Below are 19,772 nucleotides of genomic sequence, written 5' to 3'. Positions count from 1 at the left end.
TATATGTACGACACTTGTAAGAATAATTACTAATATTTATATATAACATTTTGATAGTATTTAATGTACAGAGGTGCACCTCTGCCCATGAGCACTACTAGTAACAACCGATTTAAGTTTTGGGATAAAGTGTTCTTGTCAGCGTAGTTTTAATGCAACGTGTTTTTCCTGTTACCTGAGTAGTTTTGTTAAGAAGAAATTCTACTTTAACTGTATTTTTATCAATATAATAGGCATACAGCAATTTCTGCCCAGTGAGTCTATGGTGCTGTTTCACGAGTGTAAAAAACACAATCCTGACATTTTTTGTGTCTGAATTTGCCTTCATTTGTTATTTTATAATGATATTGTCCAGCAACATATGACTGCATGCATCCTGTTTTATACAAAGCATTTCTATTTGACGTCCATGCTTATTGAAAGAAAATACATTAATCACAGGTGTAAATACTTAATATTGCACAAGTCTTTATTCAAAGGACCAATTTTTACTTTTAATTGAGTCGTAAGTAACTACACTTGAGCACATTTTTTGTCACTTAAGCCAAATGTTATTTTATTTTCTTAAACCGGAAGTGAAGGTCGGAAATTGACTACAGATTACGAAAGACAGACAACGCTGTACCGTTGAAGGAATGACGTCATTTAGGCACGCTTTGCGTCTTGGCTAGAGTGTTGTTGGAATTTCTCAAATGTCGCTACAAGTGTGATTGTGAGAGACGGGGAAGGCGAATTCGTCTCTAAACTACCCGGGCTATTAAAAAGCGGAGGTAAATATGTTTTATTTTATGTCAAACCTAACTATTCGATGGCAGCTAGCCGACCTAGCTCGTTAGCATTAGCAGTAACCTAGCTCAACTAGATAGGTGGTCGACTAGCTACTATCTAGTTTAAACCACAAAACAATCTCGTCTCTTGATATTATTGAGGTAATACACATATGCCTTAAATATATACTTTGAGGTAATGTTATGTGTCTAGCTATTAACCAATATAATTTAACTTGTGAGGTGTACATTACAAGCAGTAGGAAAGGGAGCACCCGGTTAGTGCTAGCCACGTAAAAATGAGTAATGTATACATGTCACAACATTTGTTCGTTGCAAAAGCAATATAGTTTTGATAAAGGTGTTGGCTCTAACAGTGATTCAAGAATAGTCTGGAATAAAGTGTCATGTGAGGCACAGTTCCTCATAGGTGGGTTTGCTTCATAACATGAAAAACATTTCTCCATGTCTGATATTGTCATGTTACAAAACTGCTTATGTAATGTTGGATAAGCACTATTTTGTTTTCTCTGCCTTGTTTCTGAATGTTGTTAGCTGTTGTGTTTGTAATGCTTTTAGGTCTTCTGTCTTTGCTTGTTTGAAGCACTAAAACTGCCCTGCCCTGCCTTGCCTTGACTTTACTTTGCCTCACAGGTTAATTGAATGTTCACAGTCTATCGTGTGTGCATACAAACTGGTGTGTGGTGACTTATATAGTGGCGGAGATGTGCATGAAAAAAAAAAAAATATATATATATATATATATATTCCCCATACACTTGTTAAAGCACACTCACAGTACAGCAAGTGAGATGGACACTACCTGAAACCATTGGCAACACATTCCATATACATTTAAAATACATTGGCAATACATGTGTGAATCATACCGGTACATGGTTTTGTTCCAGACCATGTCTGCAATCAAGCTTGCCCTGCAGCAGAACCAGAAGAGGGACAGGAGGAAAACCCCGGAAGCCAAGTCTGCCGAAGTGTCTCCGGACTCAAAGTGTCCCATCTGCTTGGACGTCTTTAACAACATTGCCTACCTGGACATCTGCCTGCACAAGTTCTGTTTTCGCTGCATCCACGAATGGTCCAAGAACAAGGCCGAATGCCCATTATGCAAGCAGCCGTTTAATTCCATTTATCACAGTATAAAATCGGAGCAAGACTTTAAACAGTATGATCTGAAGCCTGTGACGAATGGATCTTTTGGCATGTTTGGCGGTGTGCGGTTTAGGTACCGCACCACTCTTACCGGGGTGCAGCGGCAGCGCTGGGGAAGGACTTCTCCCCCTCCGGACAACGGCGTCATATTTGAATCGACGGCCAATCCTCCCCAGCAGCAGCAAACCCGTTACATCCGGCGCATGATGATGAGGATGGCGGCCAAAAGGCGAGCAGCGAGCGAAGGCCGTACGTTGCACAATGTCAGAGAGCTAGAAATGGTCAACTTCCGGCGAGAACTTTACAGACAGGGGTTGAGGGTCCGCACTGTGCGTGACGGTGGACGTTCCCGGGACACCTCGGCCGAGTTCTATCGCAAAAACCCCGCCTGCTTGCACAGACTCATTCCTTGGCTAAAAAGGGAGCTTGTGGTGCTGTATGGTGCGCATGGCTCCCTGGTTAACATTGTCCAGCACATCATCATGTCACGCATAACCCGTGTGGACATGGAAGACAGAGCCATCCAGGAAGAGCTCTGGCCTTTTCTGCAGGGGCGAACCGAGCATTTTCTCCACGAATTCATCAGCTTCGCAAAGTCTCCGTTCAACATGGATGCCTACGACCAACACGCCACGTACGAGGGCTCGTCCCACTCCTCCAATTCAGACATCAGCTCCAACTCATCCGTCATAGCAATTTCTGAGGATGAGGACGTGGATTTGGAGCCCCCCAGGACCCCCGGTTATGCCACGTCTAATCTGAGCCGCTCTCTGTGGGATGACGAGACGCCGGGGCCATCGTATTCCACCACGGCGGAGCAAAGTCGAACAGGAATGGAATCCATTCATGACTCTGACTCGGACAGCAGCTTAGAGGAGGAAGCGCAAGAAATCCTAACTTCACCACCGCACCAAGGAAATATAACGCATATTAAAGTCGACGAGTGTTTATCTTCGGAGAGTGACGACTGTGTCATTGTAGGTTTTATTAAGCCGAGAACTGAAAGAACTCCCGAGCTGGTGCAGCTCTCCTCTGATGAGTACTGGACCGACGATGCTAAAGAAATACCACCCCTGCCGCAGCACATTCGCTTTGACAGCGACAGTCGGTCAGCCTCGCCGATGAGCGAGTCGATCGACACAGACCGCCGCCATCATCTTGATACCAAAGAAAGACTCTGTACTCTGAAATCGAAAGTATGTAAGGCATCGAGCGAGACCGAGAAAAAAGACAGAGACGGTTGCGAGCGATCCAGCCGTAAACGCGGCTCAAAGGACAGAAAGCACAAGAGAAAAAGGTCAAGTACTGAGCGCCGACGCCACAGCCGTAGCCCGGTTAACCGTCACATCAGAGAGAGAGACTATTACTGCTCCAACCGCAAAGATGGGAAATGCGATACTAAATACAAAAGGAAAGAGAGCGACTTCAACCATCAAGCTAGCCGAAAGCATTCCGACCGACACTATCGCTCCAGGAGTCGTAGCAGGGAACCGAGGCGGCGAGAGAGGCGGAAGTCCAGGTCCAGGTCCAGGTCCAGGACTTGCTCAACCTCGCCATCGATGAGACGATCTCACCACGAAAAGCCCGGTGGCAAGAGGAAATACAAAACCCGACATCTTGAGAGCCCCTTGTCCCCCAAAGACGACACCCCCGCAACCGAAGCGAAACCCACAGACGGGAAGGAGGAGAGGAGTCCGAGTGTCCGCAGCAAACATCACAAAAAGAAGAAGAAGAAACACAAGAAGAAGAGCCGACGGCACAGGAGCACAGAGAAACTTTCGCCGACTCCAATCACCATTGAGAGTGACAGCGATCATGCTGATGACACATGGGCCGAAACCTCCAGCAAGGACCCATCCCCCGTCAATGACGCAGCAGATGAGCCAAGTGACTCTACTTGTCGCTTCAGCTTATAGCTCCAAGTTACAATTACCCCTCATGTCCTCCCCCCTGCAGTATTTTAAATTGTGTAGTAGTCACTAGCCAGTATGGGATGCTGGCTGGGTTGGCTTCATCAGACACAAATAAGCTGCTTGACTTCCTCATCATTATTCAGAACTGGGCATTACGTCTATGTGACGGACCGATCCGGCTATCCGTCACTGACGAACGGCCGTTTTGCTGGCGGTTTGACGATTGACCTGAAACATTTTAAAATAGATGGACTTAGCATAGTCGGAAGCCCCTTTATTTTTAAGTCCGTCATTTGTCTGTAGTCCGTCATTATCCGTCTATTTTTCGCGACGGGGCTTCGATGGTGGTGGCGAGCGTGGCGAGGAACAATAATGAGTTGTAGTTGCCTGGGGGACAGATTTGAGTGATGGACCAGGCTATGAACAGGCTTCCACGGCACACTCTTTCTGTTCAAATAGCGGCCGAGTGAAAGTTTAGTCGGAATCGCAGATGGGAGCTCGTTTAAAATTACAGGCGGACCCGCCTAGGGCTACTAATATACCCCCCGGCCCTCCCGGAAAAAAAGGCGGACTACGGAAGGGTACCCACGCTGCAGTCAGATGACGAATAACAGGGGCTACATTTTTTGTAAAATGCCCAGCTCTGACATGTACCCCGAAGCAGATATATTACAGGGAGTCCTCGAGTTAAGACAAAGTTCCGTTCCTACAGGGGCTACGAGCTGCTGATGACAAGTTCAAAGACTGCAGTGTCTGCTAGATATTTTGGAACACGCCTACGGGTCTTGGGTTTAATATGAAGTTCCGTTGGAGAAGTTCTGTTTCTGCAACGTAACTAGAATTTTTACATCAGTGCGCGCTATAGTCTAAATACACTCTAACGGCATAGTAAATTCATAGTTACATTAAATATTTGTATGGAAAACACTTCTAGGCCCTTAATAAAGTATATAACATTTAAATAAAAAATGTTATTACAGCAGTAACTGTCTTCTTACCTCTTGACCCTTGTAAATCGAGGACCCCTTGTATTTGCAATGCCACTATGAACACCAAAAAATGTTGGGTCACTGATGGTGTAGTGGTACACACGGCTGAGTTGTGTGCAGGCAGCGTGGGCTTGGTTTCCGCTCAGTGACTGTGTCTGTGTGTATGCCCTGCGACTGGCTGGCGACCAGTTCGGGGTGTAGTCTGCCTTTTGCCCATTGTAAGCTGGGATAGGCTCCAGCACCTCCCCGTGACCCTGTACAGGATAAGCGGTTTGGAAGATGACACATGACGCAATTTCATTCAATCATTTAAAAATGTTTAATTTCTAAAGTGTTCTCAGGGATTGGTTTTGTAAAGGCATGTCCACCGCACATCATGATCTCTGTCTGTTGCTTATAGATCACGAAGAGTATTTCTATTAAAGTTATTTTCTACATTTCGATGTTTCTCAATGACGCCTCTGGGAGAATTTTGTCCAGTGTCCAGATCCAAAGCAAACACACACCCATTAAGATTTTGATATATAGCATAATCTTTTGCAATAAGTATACATTATTAGTCATATTTATTTACACATTGAAATGGAATATGGTTTAAAAGGTTTAACATCATCGATAAGGAAGATTGAGATGAGTTTGTTGTAGTTTCCCAGTTTAGGGCATAAAATAGAACAGGAGACTGACCAAAAGAAGTGTGAACTTTAGAAATGATGAGGTTAATAAACATTTGTGGAATGGAGCGTGTGGGTGGTGGTATACATGGTGAGCAGAGAGCGGCAAAATTGGCAGAGGTCTTGCCAAGCAACTTAATAGATAAACATGGGCCAGTGAGTTTGTTTGTGAAATGAGCCATTTAACCAGGTAGTACGGTTCAGAGGTGTATGTCTGTAGCCTCCAATTTCCCTGCATGCGCTTTAGAAAATGTATGGACCGGTGAAGTACCGCCAGTTGTGTCTACCCGGAACATCCGTATTTACCGCCGTGTTTTTATTTTGAAGGGCGCGTGTAACCAGGAAGAGAAATGTCTGGTCTTTTTCCATCCACGTGAAGTACTGCAGAAGCGGCAACTTGCTCGCCTCGCAATTTGCTCTCATATTCTCAATAAAAAGAAGTCACGCCATGTCTTCTTCGGCACCCATTAAGGTAATATATATATATGGATATGAATAAAACGTTATTTAATTTCTCCATGTGTGAGTAGCCGCCGGGTGCATAAATGTGCTAACAGAGTAGTAGGCAGCATAGCTAAACATGAGGCTGAAGGTAACATTGTCAGCTGGGACAAGCTCACGTTTTGGTGTCATTTTGCAAAGCCGTGGTTTTAATAAACTGTAAGACCAATAAGACGCGTCATTGTTAGCACTCACGCAAGGACGCTTCTGCTTCGACACTATTGCCTCGTTAGATTTTCAAAGTAAAAGTACATCAAGTATGCTTGCTAAGCGTCAGAACTGGGTATGTGACAAACTCACAATCTTCTGTTTACTGTTTTTCTTTTTCTTTTTTTAACCTCGTAGATTGGAATAATCGGCGGTTCGGGTCTGGACGATCCTGATATACTGGAGGGAAGAACCGAACGTTATGTTGACACACCTTATGGAAAGGTTCGTTGTGTGTTTGACATTCTAATTTGTACCCTAAACTCATATTTTTCTGTTTTTCTTTTCGTTTACTCTGTCAAATTTGTTTTGTTGACAGCCATCAGATGCCTTGATATTGGGGAAAATAAAAAATGTTGAATGTGTCCTCCTGGCAAGGTAAGGACCATCAGTTTGATTGAACAGTATCTACTGTACTTAATGTTCCTCGCGGGACGAATGAAGTAGCCAATAGCCATCCATCTACGTATTTGTTTATCTAGTTTAGATTAATTAAAATGTAGTAGCACCATCTAGTGACTTTCACTGCAACTTTACGCCCTACCCACCACCTCATCTATAACTACGGTGGAGTTAAAAAAAAAATCATTGTGCCCCGTGTTGGAGTACAGTGGCGTAGTAGCCCCAAATGATATTTACAAAAAACAATCAAACAAAAAAAAAACAAGTCATATTTTATTTCCAACGTATATTTACATGGCATGGACATATTTGTTTTTCTTTTCACAGTCCAGCCATTGAATCGAAGGAACGTATTTAGATTTTTTTCAAAATGTTTCAAACATTAGGGTAAAACCTGGTCTGAAAATGTCTGGCGGTGAATGAGTTAGTCACTTTTACATTATGCAGTTTGAAAATAACCATTGTGCTTGAAGAAAAAAAAAATCCTTAAGTAATGATTCACATAAAATGCATCCTACATAAGATTTTGGTTTTTTTGTTTGTTTGTTTTTACCTAAAGAAACATTTAAAAACAAGCAGTTCTTAAGGATTACATGCAAATGTGTTGTAAAGTCAAAATACAAAAAAACTGTACAAAGGCAATATTAGGCACTGATTCTTTTATGTGCTTTTATGGTAGCATAACACACTTGGAGAATTGCTCCTATAAATAAAACATGGTACAAATTGATTTTTAACGTCTTAACTGATTTTTAAAATACTCTGAGAGCACATGATGATGTGTGCCCATCCCCAAGAAGAACAACGTACCACGCCACATACTTGGATGGGCGATATAAATACATTTATGATTTTTCTTTTCACTAAAGTCAGATCTTAGATTTGAGCTGTTTTCCTCTTTGCTTATAGTAAAAAGCAAATGGAAATGATGTGAATTAAAATAAGTATTTCTTTTGTCGGGGCGGCACGGTGGTCGACTGGTTAGCACGTGCGCCTCACAATTCAGAGGTCGTGGGTTCGCTCCAGGCTCTGGCCTCCCTGTGTGGAGTTTGCATGTTCTCCCCGTGCCTGCGTGGGTTTTCTCCGGGTACTCCGGTTTCCTCCCACATTCCAAAAATATGCCTGGTAAGTTGATTGGACTCTCTAAATTGCCCCTATGTGTTATTGTGAGTGCGGTTGTTTGTTTGTCTCTGTGTGCCCTGTGATTGGGTGGCAACCAATTCAGGGTGTCCTCCTCCCACTGCCCGAAGACAGCTGGGATAGGCTCCAGCGCGCCCGCGACCCTTGTGAGGATAATGGATGGCTGGATTTCTTTTGTCCTCCCCGAATTTGCATAATTTCTCTTGAAACCAAACAAGAATTGAAACAGTTTTTTCTCACCCACATCAAAAAAAAAAAAAAAAAAAAAAAAAAAAAAGTAGCCGTTTGTCATTGCATTTACTGTATACCATTCTGAATGCTTTTTGGTCTCTTCAGGCATGGAAGACAACACACCATCATGCCATCTAACGTCAACTACCAGGCCAACATCTGGGCGCTGAGGGAGGAGGGCTGCACACATCTACTGGTCACCACAGCGTGTGGATCGTTGCGAGAGGAGATCCAGCCTGGTGACATAGTCATCATAGATCAATTCATCGACCGGTAAGATGGTAGAAAGTGGGTCCAAATTTGCATGTTAAATGAATACTTAAAGAGAAACTCAAAGAAAAAAGTATTTTATAATGTTTCATATTGATACTTACTGAGTCTGAAACATGGGCCTGTTTGGATAAACATGCCTCACTAATTCGCTTGTCTCTAAACAAAGACAATTAGCTACCTGCGCTGCTGCTGCCACCTGCTGGTATGGAAGAGTATTATAATGTGGTAAAGACATGATTAGGCTGCCAGGCGCTGGACCGCACAAGCACACATATTAGATCATTTCCCAAGGCACACCTGACAATATCTCACACCAGTGAGCCGTGGCACAGAGTTTGAAAAACACTGCCATAAGTGTGAACTGAACCAAAACCAAAGGCACATTAGGGGATTTGGGGCATAACCGGGCGGTGTTATGTTGTGCGCTGATATCGACTTTTTCACAACTGTAATTTCTGATAGTTTAATTCATTTAAAAAGAGAAATAGGGAGAAACAATAAATAAAGCAATATGAGTGGTTGTAATTACTGCACGGGAGGTTCGTAATAATTGAAACCCGTTCCCACACATCTCGGTGACATGATTCAACTTACCACGCGATAAGTGTCTGGGTGGTGCTGAATGGAACTCGTCATCCTTGTTACTTAATGTTTTTGCAAAGCAATTATTTGTTTCCAATCCACTTGACCTCCGTTGGCGGAACTGTCATCACATCTGCCGGATGCTTTGTCAGTGTCAACAGTGAACATTTGAAAGAAAATGTGAAAAATGTGACATTCCACCTAAGGCGAGATGACGAATGCCAGGAACTTTACTACGGCGATATTTCTTGAAACGTTTGGGAACGTTTCCTCCTGCTCATCTCACGTTTCTCGTATGACTTGTGAGAAGTTCAGCAGTTGCATTTATTTTTTACAGACTTGCCAGCGCATTGAGCTTCTTTTTTTACTTTGATTATTTTTTTTACTAATCTGCTGTGGGTTCGATTTATTTTATTTTATTTATTTATTTATTTTTTAATTTAAAGATTTCCTTTTGAGCTTGTGTAACCATGCAAAACACATTTTATACCCCAGTCATTGTGGGACAGCATCCAACTGCTTTTTGCGAACAAGTTAGACCCCCCTGGAAGAAACTCAGTAATTGAGTCTCGAGTCACCACTGCAGGCAGAAAGACTTTCCTTCCAGAATTAAAAGAAATTACAGGTATATTGCTGCACTTCTTATTAGCTGGCTCCACAAAGTCAGTCAGAAATTACTCTAGTTAGTATCTACTTTGATCATCTTGCACAGATATGTACCACACAAGTACAAAATAAGTACACTTGTGCTTATTTTGTGTGGCTCCACCCGCCCTATTTTAACACTGGTCTTTTTTTTTTTTAAACTGTGTCACTTGGCATTTGTCACCCATTCTTACGTAAATGCGGTTCCCCTGGATGTATGAAATTCTTTAATATTGTTGTCCGTATTCACAAGGATCAAAACGAGCATAATAGTTTAAGTGTGTGCAATTAGTTATGTTACGTTTTAAATTTCTAAGAAGTTCCAAATAATTCTCTAACCCCTCTCTATATTATAGGATATCATTAATTGACTTATCATTTATTTCAGTAGTTCAGTTTTTAAAAAGTATATATACTGGGCGCTAGACGAACATTTTTAAAATATTTTTTTTAAAGCTAGGATCACAATGGCCCCTATTGTGAAATGTTAGGGGCACAAGTAAAAAAAAAATTTTTTAAATTGGCTAACCTTCAGAAAAGAGGTGAGCCGTGATTGGTTGTTACCTGAGCAACTGTGATTTCATTTTCAGTCGACAGCAAGTGACAAAATGGCCGCCCTTTGAGATGGCTTAAAGCGGGTGGATTTTGCTGCTTAACTCATATTCCACAAACCCAATATTAAGCAGAATGCCATGTTTTAGACTAGTGGAAGCGTATAGAACATATTATTGTAAAGAACATTTTTGGGTTGACTACCACTTTAAATAGCCACGGAGCGGAACAAAAACGTACACTTGCAGCGAAAAATCTCCGTACGTTTCCGCAAACAACCCAGGTTAAATTTAGCTCCTCCCTGGCTTTTAGAACCACCAAGAGATCTCAGACGCTTTACGATGGCCGGCCGACCAGTCCTCCAGGTGTGTGTCACATTCCCATGGCTGAGCCTTTCTGCAACAGGACCAGAGAGGTGAGCATCCAAACGCAACCTAGTGCTTAACAATTAATCGGATTCAAATGGGCATCGCCTTGTAGTAGAAGGCAATTTTCAAATCGCAAAAGCTACAATTTTTTGGGGGGAGGGGGAGTCTTCATTTTGGTTGGTAAACTTTATTTATACACATATACTCTAGTAAGTTCCCTATTTATTTATTTATCTATTTATATAGCATCTTGATAAATTCAGTGCTTGAGAAGTTCAATCCACGTTTCTAGTGGTCGAACAAAAACGTTTTGAACCGGAAAATAGTTTTTGCCAATGAATCGAACTGAATAGAATATTTCCACTTTGGAATATATGGAGATATGTATTAAATAATCTTTTATTGAAGAGATATATCTTAGAAGAAAATGGCACATTAACAGTACTGACAATTTCATTCAAATGTATGCAAAATGAAAAAAAGTCACTGCATCATACACTCTTGAACTGAGCCGTGCTATATCGAATCCAACCGGAATCCCCCTGGGTCGAACTCAGTCGAATTTTCCCACTTTCATATCAACCGTCCTTGAATGGTTTCTGTCAGGTTCACACCAAGTGAGACATTAGTAAACAATGCACACAATGAGGAGAGAAGACACTCGACAACAAGTGTGTGTTTGTGTGTGTGTGTGAGCCATTAGCATACATACGTGGAAGCAAAGCACATCAAGCGAGTTGGGCGTGGATTTGGAAAAAGCTAAAGCTAAACCCACAAGCTAATAAAGCTAACAGGCCTTGTCCACAAGAATCCAACACATGAATAATAAGATACATTATTATTCGTACATTCCCCCCTGTTTTTATATAATATAAAGCTAAACCTACAAAGCTAACAATCTTAATTGTGACAAATCCAACACATGAATAATAAAACAGATTATTATTCTTACAGTTTCGCACCCCACATTTTGATAACCGTATCGAATCGTCTTTTGTGGAGAGATGCGTACCCCTAATGCTTAGATATCATTGTTTGATGAAACTCAAAAAGTGGATGTGAGAAAGGCACAGATTTGTTTGCGTTATTGTTGTAATCTGTTTTACTCACTTATGTTTATGTCACACTTTTTTGGTAGAATTTTGTGTAGTTGCATTAGCGAACGCTTGAAAGAATTCAAATCAAAGTGCTTAGTAAGTTAACAACTGTACCATAATTATGTAGATAAACTGTCTTTCATAGTAATTCAAAGTTCATTTGCCCTTTCTTTTTTGCGTGGACCTGACCTATAAAACCACCAAAACATTTCTGAATAATATGACATTCTTTATTGTAATCCAGAATAATTGATTCCTTCTCTTGGTTAAAAAAATACCTGGGAAAAGGACCTCCCAAAAAATAGTCGCAATATTGAGTGGGGGGGGGGAATCGCAATTGTATTATTTCTCCAAATTGTTCATCCCTACTACTTACTCACAGTTGCTGGTGGAGGTGGCACGCGCTCTTGGCGTCAAGTGCCACGTGAGGGGCACCATGCTGAGCATCGAGGGTCCCCGCTTCTCATCGCGGGCAGAGAGCCTGATGTTCCGCCAGTGGGGCGCCGACGTCATCAACATGACCACGGTGCCCGAGGTAGTCCTCGCCAAGGAGGCGGGTTTGTGCTACGCCAGCATCGCCATGGCGACCGACTATGACTGCTGGAAGGAGCACGAGGAGGCGGTGAGTCGATGTTTTTATGGCTTTTTATTTTCTCGTGAGAGGCGTGCCGTTGGTTGACTTGGCGGCTCCAGGCGTCATAGTTCTTACTTTTACTTTTCTTTTTGTAAAAAGTTGTTATGCCTGTTACATTAGTTATGGACAGTTGCAAGTCGAGGAAATTATTCAAACTGCCTGACTGACGCCCACGTTGACCCCTGCCTTGTTTTTTCTCCTCCGAGGAAAAAGGTTTAATCTTACAAAGGTTTGTAAAATGTTTTTCAATAATTGCGTTTTTCAAGTTAAGTAGTCATAATGTTACAAGGAAAAAGTAAAAAAAAAAAAAAAATCAGGAAACTGGAATAATCAAACTCAAATCATATTTTTCCCAAACAAAAAAGTCATAATCCCAAAAGAAAAAGTCAAATTTTTTTCAAGATATAAATTTGGAATAAAAATTGCATTTCTTTAAAGATTTTTTTTTTTTTTCAAAAAGTTTGTGGAATAATTTTCCAAGAAAAACTAATCATCTTAAAGCGTCAAATCTTTTTGAGATAAAAAGTTGCAATATTACTGACTGACTGTACACCAGAACCTCTGAGGTCCATTTCTTCAAATTAAGAAAAACATTACCGGTACTATTGGAAATAGTGGATTTTGAAATTGTGTGTTTTATAACAATATAAGATAATGATAATAATAAGGATACGACTTACAAACTATATAAAGCCAGAAATTTTGTGAGTTGGGGGAATTATGTGCTTCAAAGACAAAAGCTTGCTGTTTTGATTTGAAATGTATCTTTTGCGATGCCAGCCCTAAAACAAAATGACCTGAAGTGAATTGATGAGCTTCAATTAGAGGAAAATACCGTAGTGCTTTGCTGTCATCATGTGGCATCTTCGCGCTAAGGACCGATGTTGAATTGTGAGTTGAGAGCTTTCACTTTGACAAAAAATGTTTCCTTGCCACAATCTTGTGGCATCTCTAAACAATTCAGAACTTTGGGGGGGGACGATGTATGAATTACTTGCACATTTTTGCTATTCGCCGCTCGGTATCCTCAGCGAATACCGAGGGAACACTGTTTCCATCCAATGCCGCGACCTCAATTCACCCTTGACCGCTTTTGTTTGTGTCGCACACTCAATGGCTTGCCTTCGTGCTATTTGCCAGGATGAAGACAGTGAAGCTCATGAGTCATTGTGAGTCAACCTCCTCTGGCGGGGCTCACACCGGAGGCTGGCAGCTGAGCAGACCGAGGGTGTGTGTGGGAGGGGGGTGGGGGGGTTGCTTCCAGGGCATGGGGGTGTGTCAGGAGGTAGTTGTGAAGCCGGTGGCGGGCGGAAGGATGTGGCGAGCGCTCTGTAACAGGACAGGAAAGAGGTCAGTCAGCGGCAGGAACTTCGGAAGCGGAGTCGGGTTGGATCGATGAAGTTCGCCCACGCGCGGTCCAGCCGCTGCGTTATCGCCGACCCGCTGCTCACTCTGAAGCCACCGGTGCGAGCGCGCCTCCGTGGCAATCATCACACCATAAATCTAATCACTCTCACTCTGTTTATGCTCTCGCGCCGCAGGAAGTTCAACGTAATGATACTCAAAACAACAGCGCCGGAACTGACACATTTGTCACATGTCAAATCGTATTTATAAATCTCTCAAATCATGTTATTCAGACACCTGGGAATTATTACATGTAATAGGAAATGGCATCATACTGTATGTCCGACTTTGAAAAGTGGCGTGACATTTGTCCTCCCGCTCTGCAGGTCTGCGTGGACAACGTGATGAAGACCATGAAGGAGAACGCCAACAAAGCCAGCAGCATCCTGCTGACCGCCATACCTCAGATCAGCCAGATGGACTGGAGCCAGACCATAACTTCCTTGAAAGTAAGGTGCCGGCGTGAAGAATAATCACATTTATTTCTTTTAGCGGGTTGGGGGGCAGTGCTTGTTGTTAGCCACTAGATGCTTGAATCAATCAAGGGCTGCAACAATCAATCAAATAACTTGAATGATTGCATTACAAACAAGGGTCAAAGTCTATACTCTGCCTGGAAGCTTCACAGGAATCATTTTTGCGGCATGGAATACCTCTCGGTAGGGCAATTTTGGCTTCTCGCGATCACGAAAACATTAGAATCAAAGAAAAACGATTAATGTGCCGAATGGCGCAGTGTGACCAAAGTTATTTTGCCCTCCCTAAGCGTGCTTTAAGTTGTTTAATGACACCACAATTAGAGATGACTGTAAGACTAAACACAACAAAAAGAATTACGTACACACATTGCATAACTAAATAAAAGACATTTTGTTTCAGCAACATTGCCAGTGCTAATACAAAAGTCAATGTAAAATCCCTTTGATGGGCTAGTGTAAAATTAGAATTGAGTTCCAGGACTGCTATTGCTTCAAATAACGAATATTCACACACAACGCTGTAGTAATGCATACAGACAGCCAGTAATATAGCAATAGTCAAAAGCATGTATGGCTGGCGTCAGGCACAATCCTTGTAGCTTCAAAATCCTCACTTTTCAGGGGACGCCAAAAAGCGGCATGTTTGGTCAACCGTTAACATTGCATTGTCAAAAAGAGCAAGCCATTCGCAACACTTTAGATTGGTCAATCATTTGTAAAAAATGACACCCACACGTGGGGATTGACCAATAATATAGAGTTGTGAAAAAAATAGGAAATTCACCAAATTGTAACATAGAGGGTTTCAGCCCGACGACAGTGATAGTCTTCCTAATATGTGAAAAAATAAGTTATACTAATCAATCACGACTTTCTTCTTCTCTTTTTATCTTCATATAAGCATGTATCTCCATGCATGCGCGGCCCCACTTGCCCCAAAGTGGCCAAGGCGCGCACAGCAGAAACGGACAGTATTTATTGTTTTTTTTGATAGTATATAATTATTATTTTACTTTTATACTAGTTTATTTTCTTTCTGTTCTTGCATGTTACATTTGAAGATACGTTTTGGTAGTTGAATACTAACTTGTAAACTCACTGAATAATCGTTTCTATTAATTGTGATTTCAGTATCAAGAAAAAAATAATTGTGATTATTATGTTTTTCACAATTGCCCAGGCCTGCCTGTCACTATATGCAGTTTAGATCTATACAATGCAAATTACAACACTGTTAACCATATTGTGAAAAAAATGTGAATTATTATCTTTTTAAAGGCTTGATTTATGCATTGAATCTAATGCTTGATGCCCAATGACATAATGCCATAATACAGCATGATAAATACTCCACTTTGACTTTTTATCACTTTTTTTTTTTTAGCCGCAGTGACATTTTTTTTTATAACAATGTTTTACATATATTCCGCCGGTGTATAAATGCACACATGATGATGATGTTGATGATACTGAGGATAAAGAATGATTTGTTTGCTCTGCTGCAGGCGATGGCCCAGTCGGCAGTAATGTTGCCCAAACATTGAACCCCCCCCACCCAAAAAGGAAAGGATGCTCGGCTCAGCTGTGGGTTTGTAACCAATGACTGAAAATAAAAACCAAGCATGTCATCTTAAGTGATTTGAATTTAGTTCCTGGAACAGTTTGTGGTTTCATATCTCCATAAGTAAGGACTTCTCACACGCCCAGATTCTAATTTCCACTAGACATTATTTTTGTATGCTTTATATTTGTATGCTGTAGACATTTAATGTGATTTTATATGGACTTGCTTTTCATGGACATTGACATCCATTTATGTTCCCTTTACATAAAAAAAAACCTCATCAATCTGTTCACCAAAGCACACTGTATCAAGGATACACACATATGCAATTTACCTGTATACATTAAAGTAACCACATGAGTTATGGTTAATGTTGAAAGGTGCTCTCTCTCTCTCTCTCTCTAACATGTTATTATTATCATTAGTGACATGGAAGACATTTTTGACAAAAGACAAGTAAAAATATTGCCAAGCAATAACTAATCCCAATAAGTGATTTCCCAAACAAGTATTTTTTTAGTAGGCCTATTTCAACGAATGTCGACTATCATTTTGTGTGTGTCACTTTTAATTTGATTTCTTTTTTTTTCCTTGAGTGGCTCTGTCTAACCAACTATTGCCGTATGACAGTACAACAACAGGCTACATTTTTAATCTAATGCTGTGATTGGCAGTTGGCACCATGATTCACTTTCAGTTGTCTTTCCTGCTTGTCATTTGTATGTGAGCACATCAAACTATTCACTCACATGCTAAAAGGGAGTCATTAAATGGGAATGTTGAACAGGTTCGAAAGTCACTTTTATTTCTTACATGATGATTCAATATAATACACACACACACACACACACACTCTCACACGATTGATAGCTCAAAAAGCCACTTTGTGAGGCACAAAAGATTAGTCCAAATGAAAATCAAAAGGTGTTTGGAAGGTGGTATAATTTGTGCAAAAAGTGCTGTTTATTCCCTCCCGTATTAACTCTCCATTATGCCACCATTTTTCTTCCTTACACACCAACTTTAATGAAAAACGGTCTTCTTGTTTTCAATGGCAAAATAAAAAACGTGTCAGAAATTTAATGGTTGAGACAGTCTGTTAAAGTGCATCATCTTCATGTCAATTATAGCCTACAGTTATGTTAGTAAAATAAGTAAATTTGGTTATTTCGCAGTGATTCAAGTAAAGTCCAAACAAGGCTAATAAATAACATTTAAAATGGTTAAAATTACAATGATATTACCAACCTCTTTCCTAACCATAATCCGGATTTCGTTGCAAAAAGCCAAAGAAGTGTCCTTAACGCCAGACATTAAATAAATTCAGTGTCGGGACATCCAGTCTCTTAAAAAAAAGTCATTCACAGAGACTCCAGGAAGGCCACGACGTCGGCGTGGCCGTGTCTCCGGGCCACATCCACAGGCCGACAGTTGGCGTTATCTTTGGCCTGCGGAGAGGCGGCGAAGCGGACCAGAAGCTGCGCGGTGTCGCCGAAGCCGGTCCGGGCTGCGTCGTGCAGCGGCGTGCTCCCGGTGCGCGCGTCGGCCACGTTCGGGTCGCCGCCCCCCGCCAGCAGCAGTTGGGCCACCGGCGTGCTGCCCATCATCATAACCTTTGCAAGTGAAAAGAAAAATGTGTGCTTAATAAAGGTTACATATTTTTATTGGTCCTTTTCATTCAAAGGGAATGGTCAGTTTGAGAGGTTTAAGCACTTTTGTGAATTTTTCCTTAACCCCACAAAATAATTATTTAGAACAACAACATTTCATTTAAGTGTTTGTAATGTCAAATATGTTATCAAGAAACTGGCTGTACATTATCTTTTATTTCATCCATAAAATGTTGGATTTGTTTACTTTCGTAAAAACTAAACTGGTCGATAAGAATGAAGAGGGGTGCTACGTTTGCTTTGTAGAGCCGAAATAGGCTTCACATCATGTGTTTTGTTTTATTATCAATTCTTACTTCTATTTCATAATTTATTTCTTTTTTGTGAAAAGTGCACAGGTTGAAGAAAAAGATGAGGAGGGCTGCCTCCGTCCATCCTGACCTGCAACGCGGTGTAACCCAGCCGGTTGGCCGCGTTGACGTCCGCCCCTGCCCGGAGGAGTCGCTCCACCTCGGCCGTGTTCCCCGTGGCAGCCGCAGATGTCAGCTCATCCTCCAGTGTGCCCATCGTCGTCGTGGTGGTCCCCTGCACAACCGGCTCCCCAGGTTGACCGGTACTCCGCGATAGTGGGCAAAATATCTTGACAATCCAAGTGTTTGTTGTTTATGTTTTAACTCGCTTCTTGGTGCCGGTATGTAAAATTGAGCAGCTGTCAGTGTGAGGCGACATAGATACAGTAATGTGTCCGGGCTTGTCTTTCTGCGCTTTGAATGGGTGATGTCATCGCACTGCTTGCTGCTATGTTGCGCATGCGCATTCGCTTTGTTTTGCTTCCGGCTGACAGCCGCGTGACAGAGCAAACCTCTCAGACAAAATGCCATCAAGTCAGTACTATATGCTTTCGATTCCGATTGTAAATAAAACCAGCCATACAAATGCGATTGCAATCACAGTTCATTGCATGCGGTAAGCGGTTTTATTCGTTTCACCGTGTCACGTGAGTTGTCGTGTAACAGGGGTCCGTAGACTTAATCGACCCAGTTGGAGAATTACGGCGCCCAATATGCACATATACACAAACAACAAAAAGAGTAACATTAAGGAAGAATGAAAGGATTGTGAATGTATAACAAAGGATATGGATATAAGGATAGGATATGTTGCATGTATTGCAAGTAAATGTCTCACTCATTTTGTACATGCACTTTTCCATCCATCCGTTTTTTTAAATTATATATTTTTTAAAAAAAGTTTGAGCGGTATTCCGTAAACATAATATTAATCAAAATGCTGTATTTAGACTACACTGAAAACATTTGTCAAGTGGTTGCAACAACTAAAATCATCTGTGTCCAGAATCCAGATACTATATTTTAAAGTACATGTATAGTCTTCTTAAAAAAAATCTCTCTGGATTGAGATGATTTTATTTCGTGCAACCACTTGACAAAATAAAAGTAAATGATGCACAGCATTTTTTTTCTGGGTAGTGGGGCCGCAGAGAATTGTAAAGAACATTTTTGACTTGACTTCCCATTTACCACTGATTATTGTTCCATGGCTAAAATCAAATACACGTATCATTTCATTCCCTCCTGGATGATGTATAAAGTCAGAAAGACTTTTTACAACTCTGCAAAGTCATAATGCAGCCATCACTTATCACACCAAATTGGTTGGTTGTAAACTAAACGGACGAATTAACCTCATTTACGAGGTAATCTAGCAGGAATGTGCACACGCGTGTGATTTAATAGGTCAGCACTTTGCCCCGATTGGCATTATGCGCCAAAGGGCAGCATTGACAGGCGGGGACTTAATCCTGGATTTAACGTGGACTTCGGCATCAGCCTTCAATGGAAGGCCAAAATGCAACACGTAAGAACAATAACACTCGGTTTGATGGTTGTACGTAACCCCTAAGGTTTTGATTTTTGTCAGTAGATTCCAATAGGTGAAATGTACAATGCTCTAGTGGACAGAAAGCACCTTCTCAATAGAGGACTTGATGAAATGGTTGAAATTCTTGTGTGCCCCCATGTTATGTGAAGACAATGACGTCTGTGTGGAAGACAATAGTCTATACAAGTGGAGGCCCAAAGGTTTTACAGTTTGCACGTGGTCAAGGAGAGCCACAGCCGCTGATGCACTTTCAGCTGTTTATTGAACGGGATCAACAGTCAAACACAAACGTACAAAATGAGGACACTGGCAAGGAGACGCTATCGGCCACAACTCACACCCTTGACGCTCACACATATACACTATAACCGGCCAAGTTGGGCCAACCCGACTCTAGCTAAAGGCACACGCTCAACACACGAACACTACATTACAGCTCGGACCTGACCGATTATTTGGCGAGCAAATTGAATCATCCGACATTAGCGTATTCAAAAATCGGCCGAGGTTTTTTTTTTTTGTTTCCTTTTTTCTCGACGTATTACAAAGATCATCTTCCCCAAAAATCAGGGGGTTTTTTTCTGTTGTAAAGTTAAATAAATATTATAGGACTGTAAAGATGTAAGAATGTTCTGCCTGCAATTCATATATTTATTGTGTTAAGGGAC

General features: G+C 41.5%; 3 protein-coding genes across 3 annotated transcripts; 2 read left to right on the top strand and 1 right to left on the bottom strand.

Annotated features, from left to right (window-relative positions):
* The first annotated feature begins 626 nt into the window (after positions 1–626).
* On the top strand, positions 627–5,292 carry toporsa (topoisomerase I binding, arginine/serine-rich a). Its single transcript, XM_086033500.1, has 2 exons — positions 627–770; positions 1,679–5,292. The coding sequence occupies exon 2, from the start codon at positions 1,682–1,684 to the stop codon at positions 3,851–3,853; it is 2,172 nt and encodes a 723-aa protein (XP_085889626.1). The 5' UTR covers positions 627–770; positions 1,679–1,681; the 3' UTR covers positions 3,854–5,292.
* mtap (methylthioadenosine phosphorylase) lies at positions 630–16,380 on the top strand. The gene is made up of 9 exons (XM_086033501.1): positions 630–770; positions 5,838–5,982; positions 6,357–6,443; positions 6,538–6,596; positions 8,097–8,264; positions 10,356–10,458; positions 11,891–12,130; positions 13,876–13,998; positions 15,534–16,380. The coding sequence occupies exons 2-9, from the start codon at positions 5,959–5,961 to the stop codon at positions 15,570–15,572; spliced, it is 843 nt and encodes a 280-aa protein (XP_085889627.1). The 5' UTR covers positions 630–770; positions 5,838–5,958; the 3' UTR covers positions 15,573–16,380.
* Positions 16,377–17,973, bottom strand: cdkn2a/b (cyclin-dependent kinase inhibitor 2A/B (p15, inhibits CDK4)). Its single transcript, XM_086033502.1, has 2 exons — positions 17,644–17,973; positions 16,377–17,205 (listed from the first exon to the last, which is right to left on the bottom strand). Exons 1-2 carry the CDS (start codon positions 17,767–17,769, stop codon positions 16,954–16,956), a joined length of 378 nt encoding a protein of 125 aa, XP_085889628.1. The 5' UTR covers positions 17,770–17,973; the 3' UTR covers positions 16,377–16,953.
* Between the last annotated feature and the right edge of the window lie 1,799 nt (positions 17,974–19,772).

This window comes from Filicampus tigris, chromosome 6 (assembly GCF_054856515.1).
Source record: "Filicampus tigris isolate MCC_2025a chromosome 6, RoL_Ftig_1.0, whole genome shotgun sequence".
Taxonomy (NCBI): Eukaryota; Metazoa; Chordata; class Actinopteri; order Syngnathiformes; family Syngnathidae; genus Filicampus; species Filicampus tigris.
This window is presented reverse-complemented; position numbering and strand designations above follow the sequence as displayed.

Coding starts and splice junctions, on each gene's coding strand:
- toporsa (XM_086033500.1), top strand. CDS start 1,682: ATGTCTGCAATCAAGCTTGCCCTGCAGCAGAACCAGAAGAGGGACAGG.
- mtap (XM_086033501.1), top strand. CDS start 5,959: ATGTCTTCTTCGGCACCCATTAAG. Junction 10,459..11,890: donor TCTGCAACAGGACCAGAGAG/GTGAGCATCCAA, acceptor ACTTACTCACAG/TTGCTGGTGGAGGTGGCACG. Junction 13,999..15,533: donor AGACCATAACTTCCTTGAAA/GTAAGGTGCCGG, acceptor GCTCTGCTGCAG/GCGATGGCCCAGTCGGCAGT.
- cdkn2a/b (XM_086033502.1), bottom strand. CDS start 17,769: ATGGGCACACTGGAGGATGAGCTGACATCTGCGGCTGCCACGGGGAAC. Junction 17,206..17,643: donor TGGGTTACACCGCGTTGCAG/GTCAGGATGGAC, acceptor TCACTTGCAAAG/GTTATGATGATGGGCAGCAC.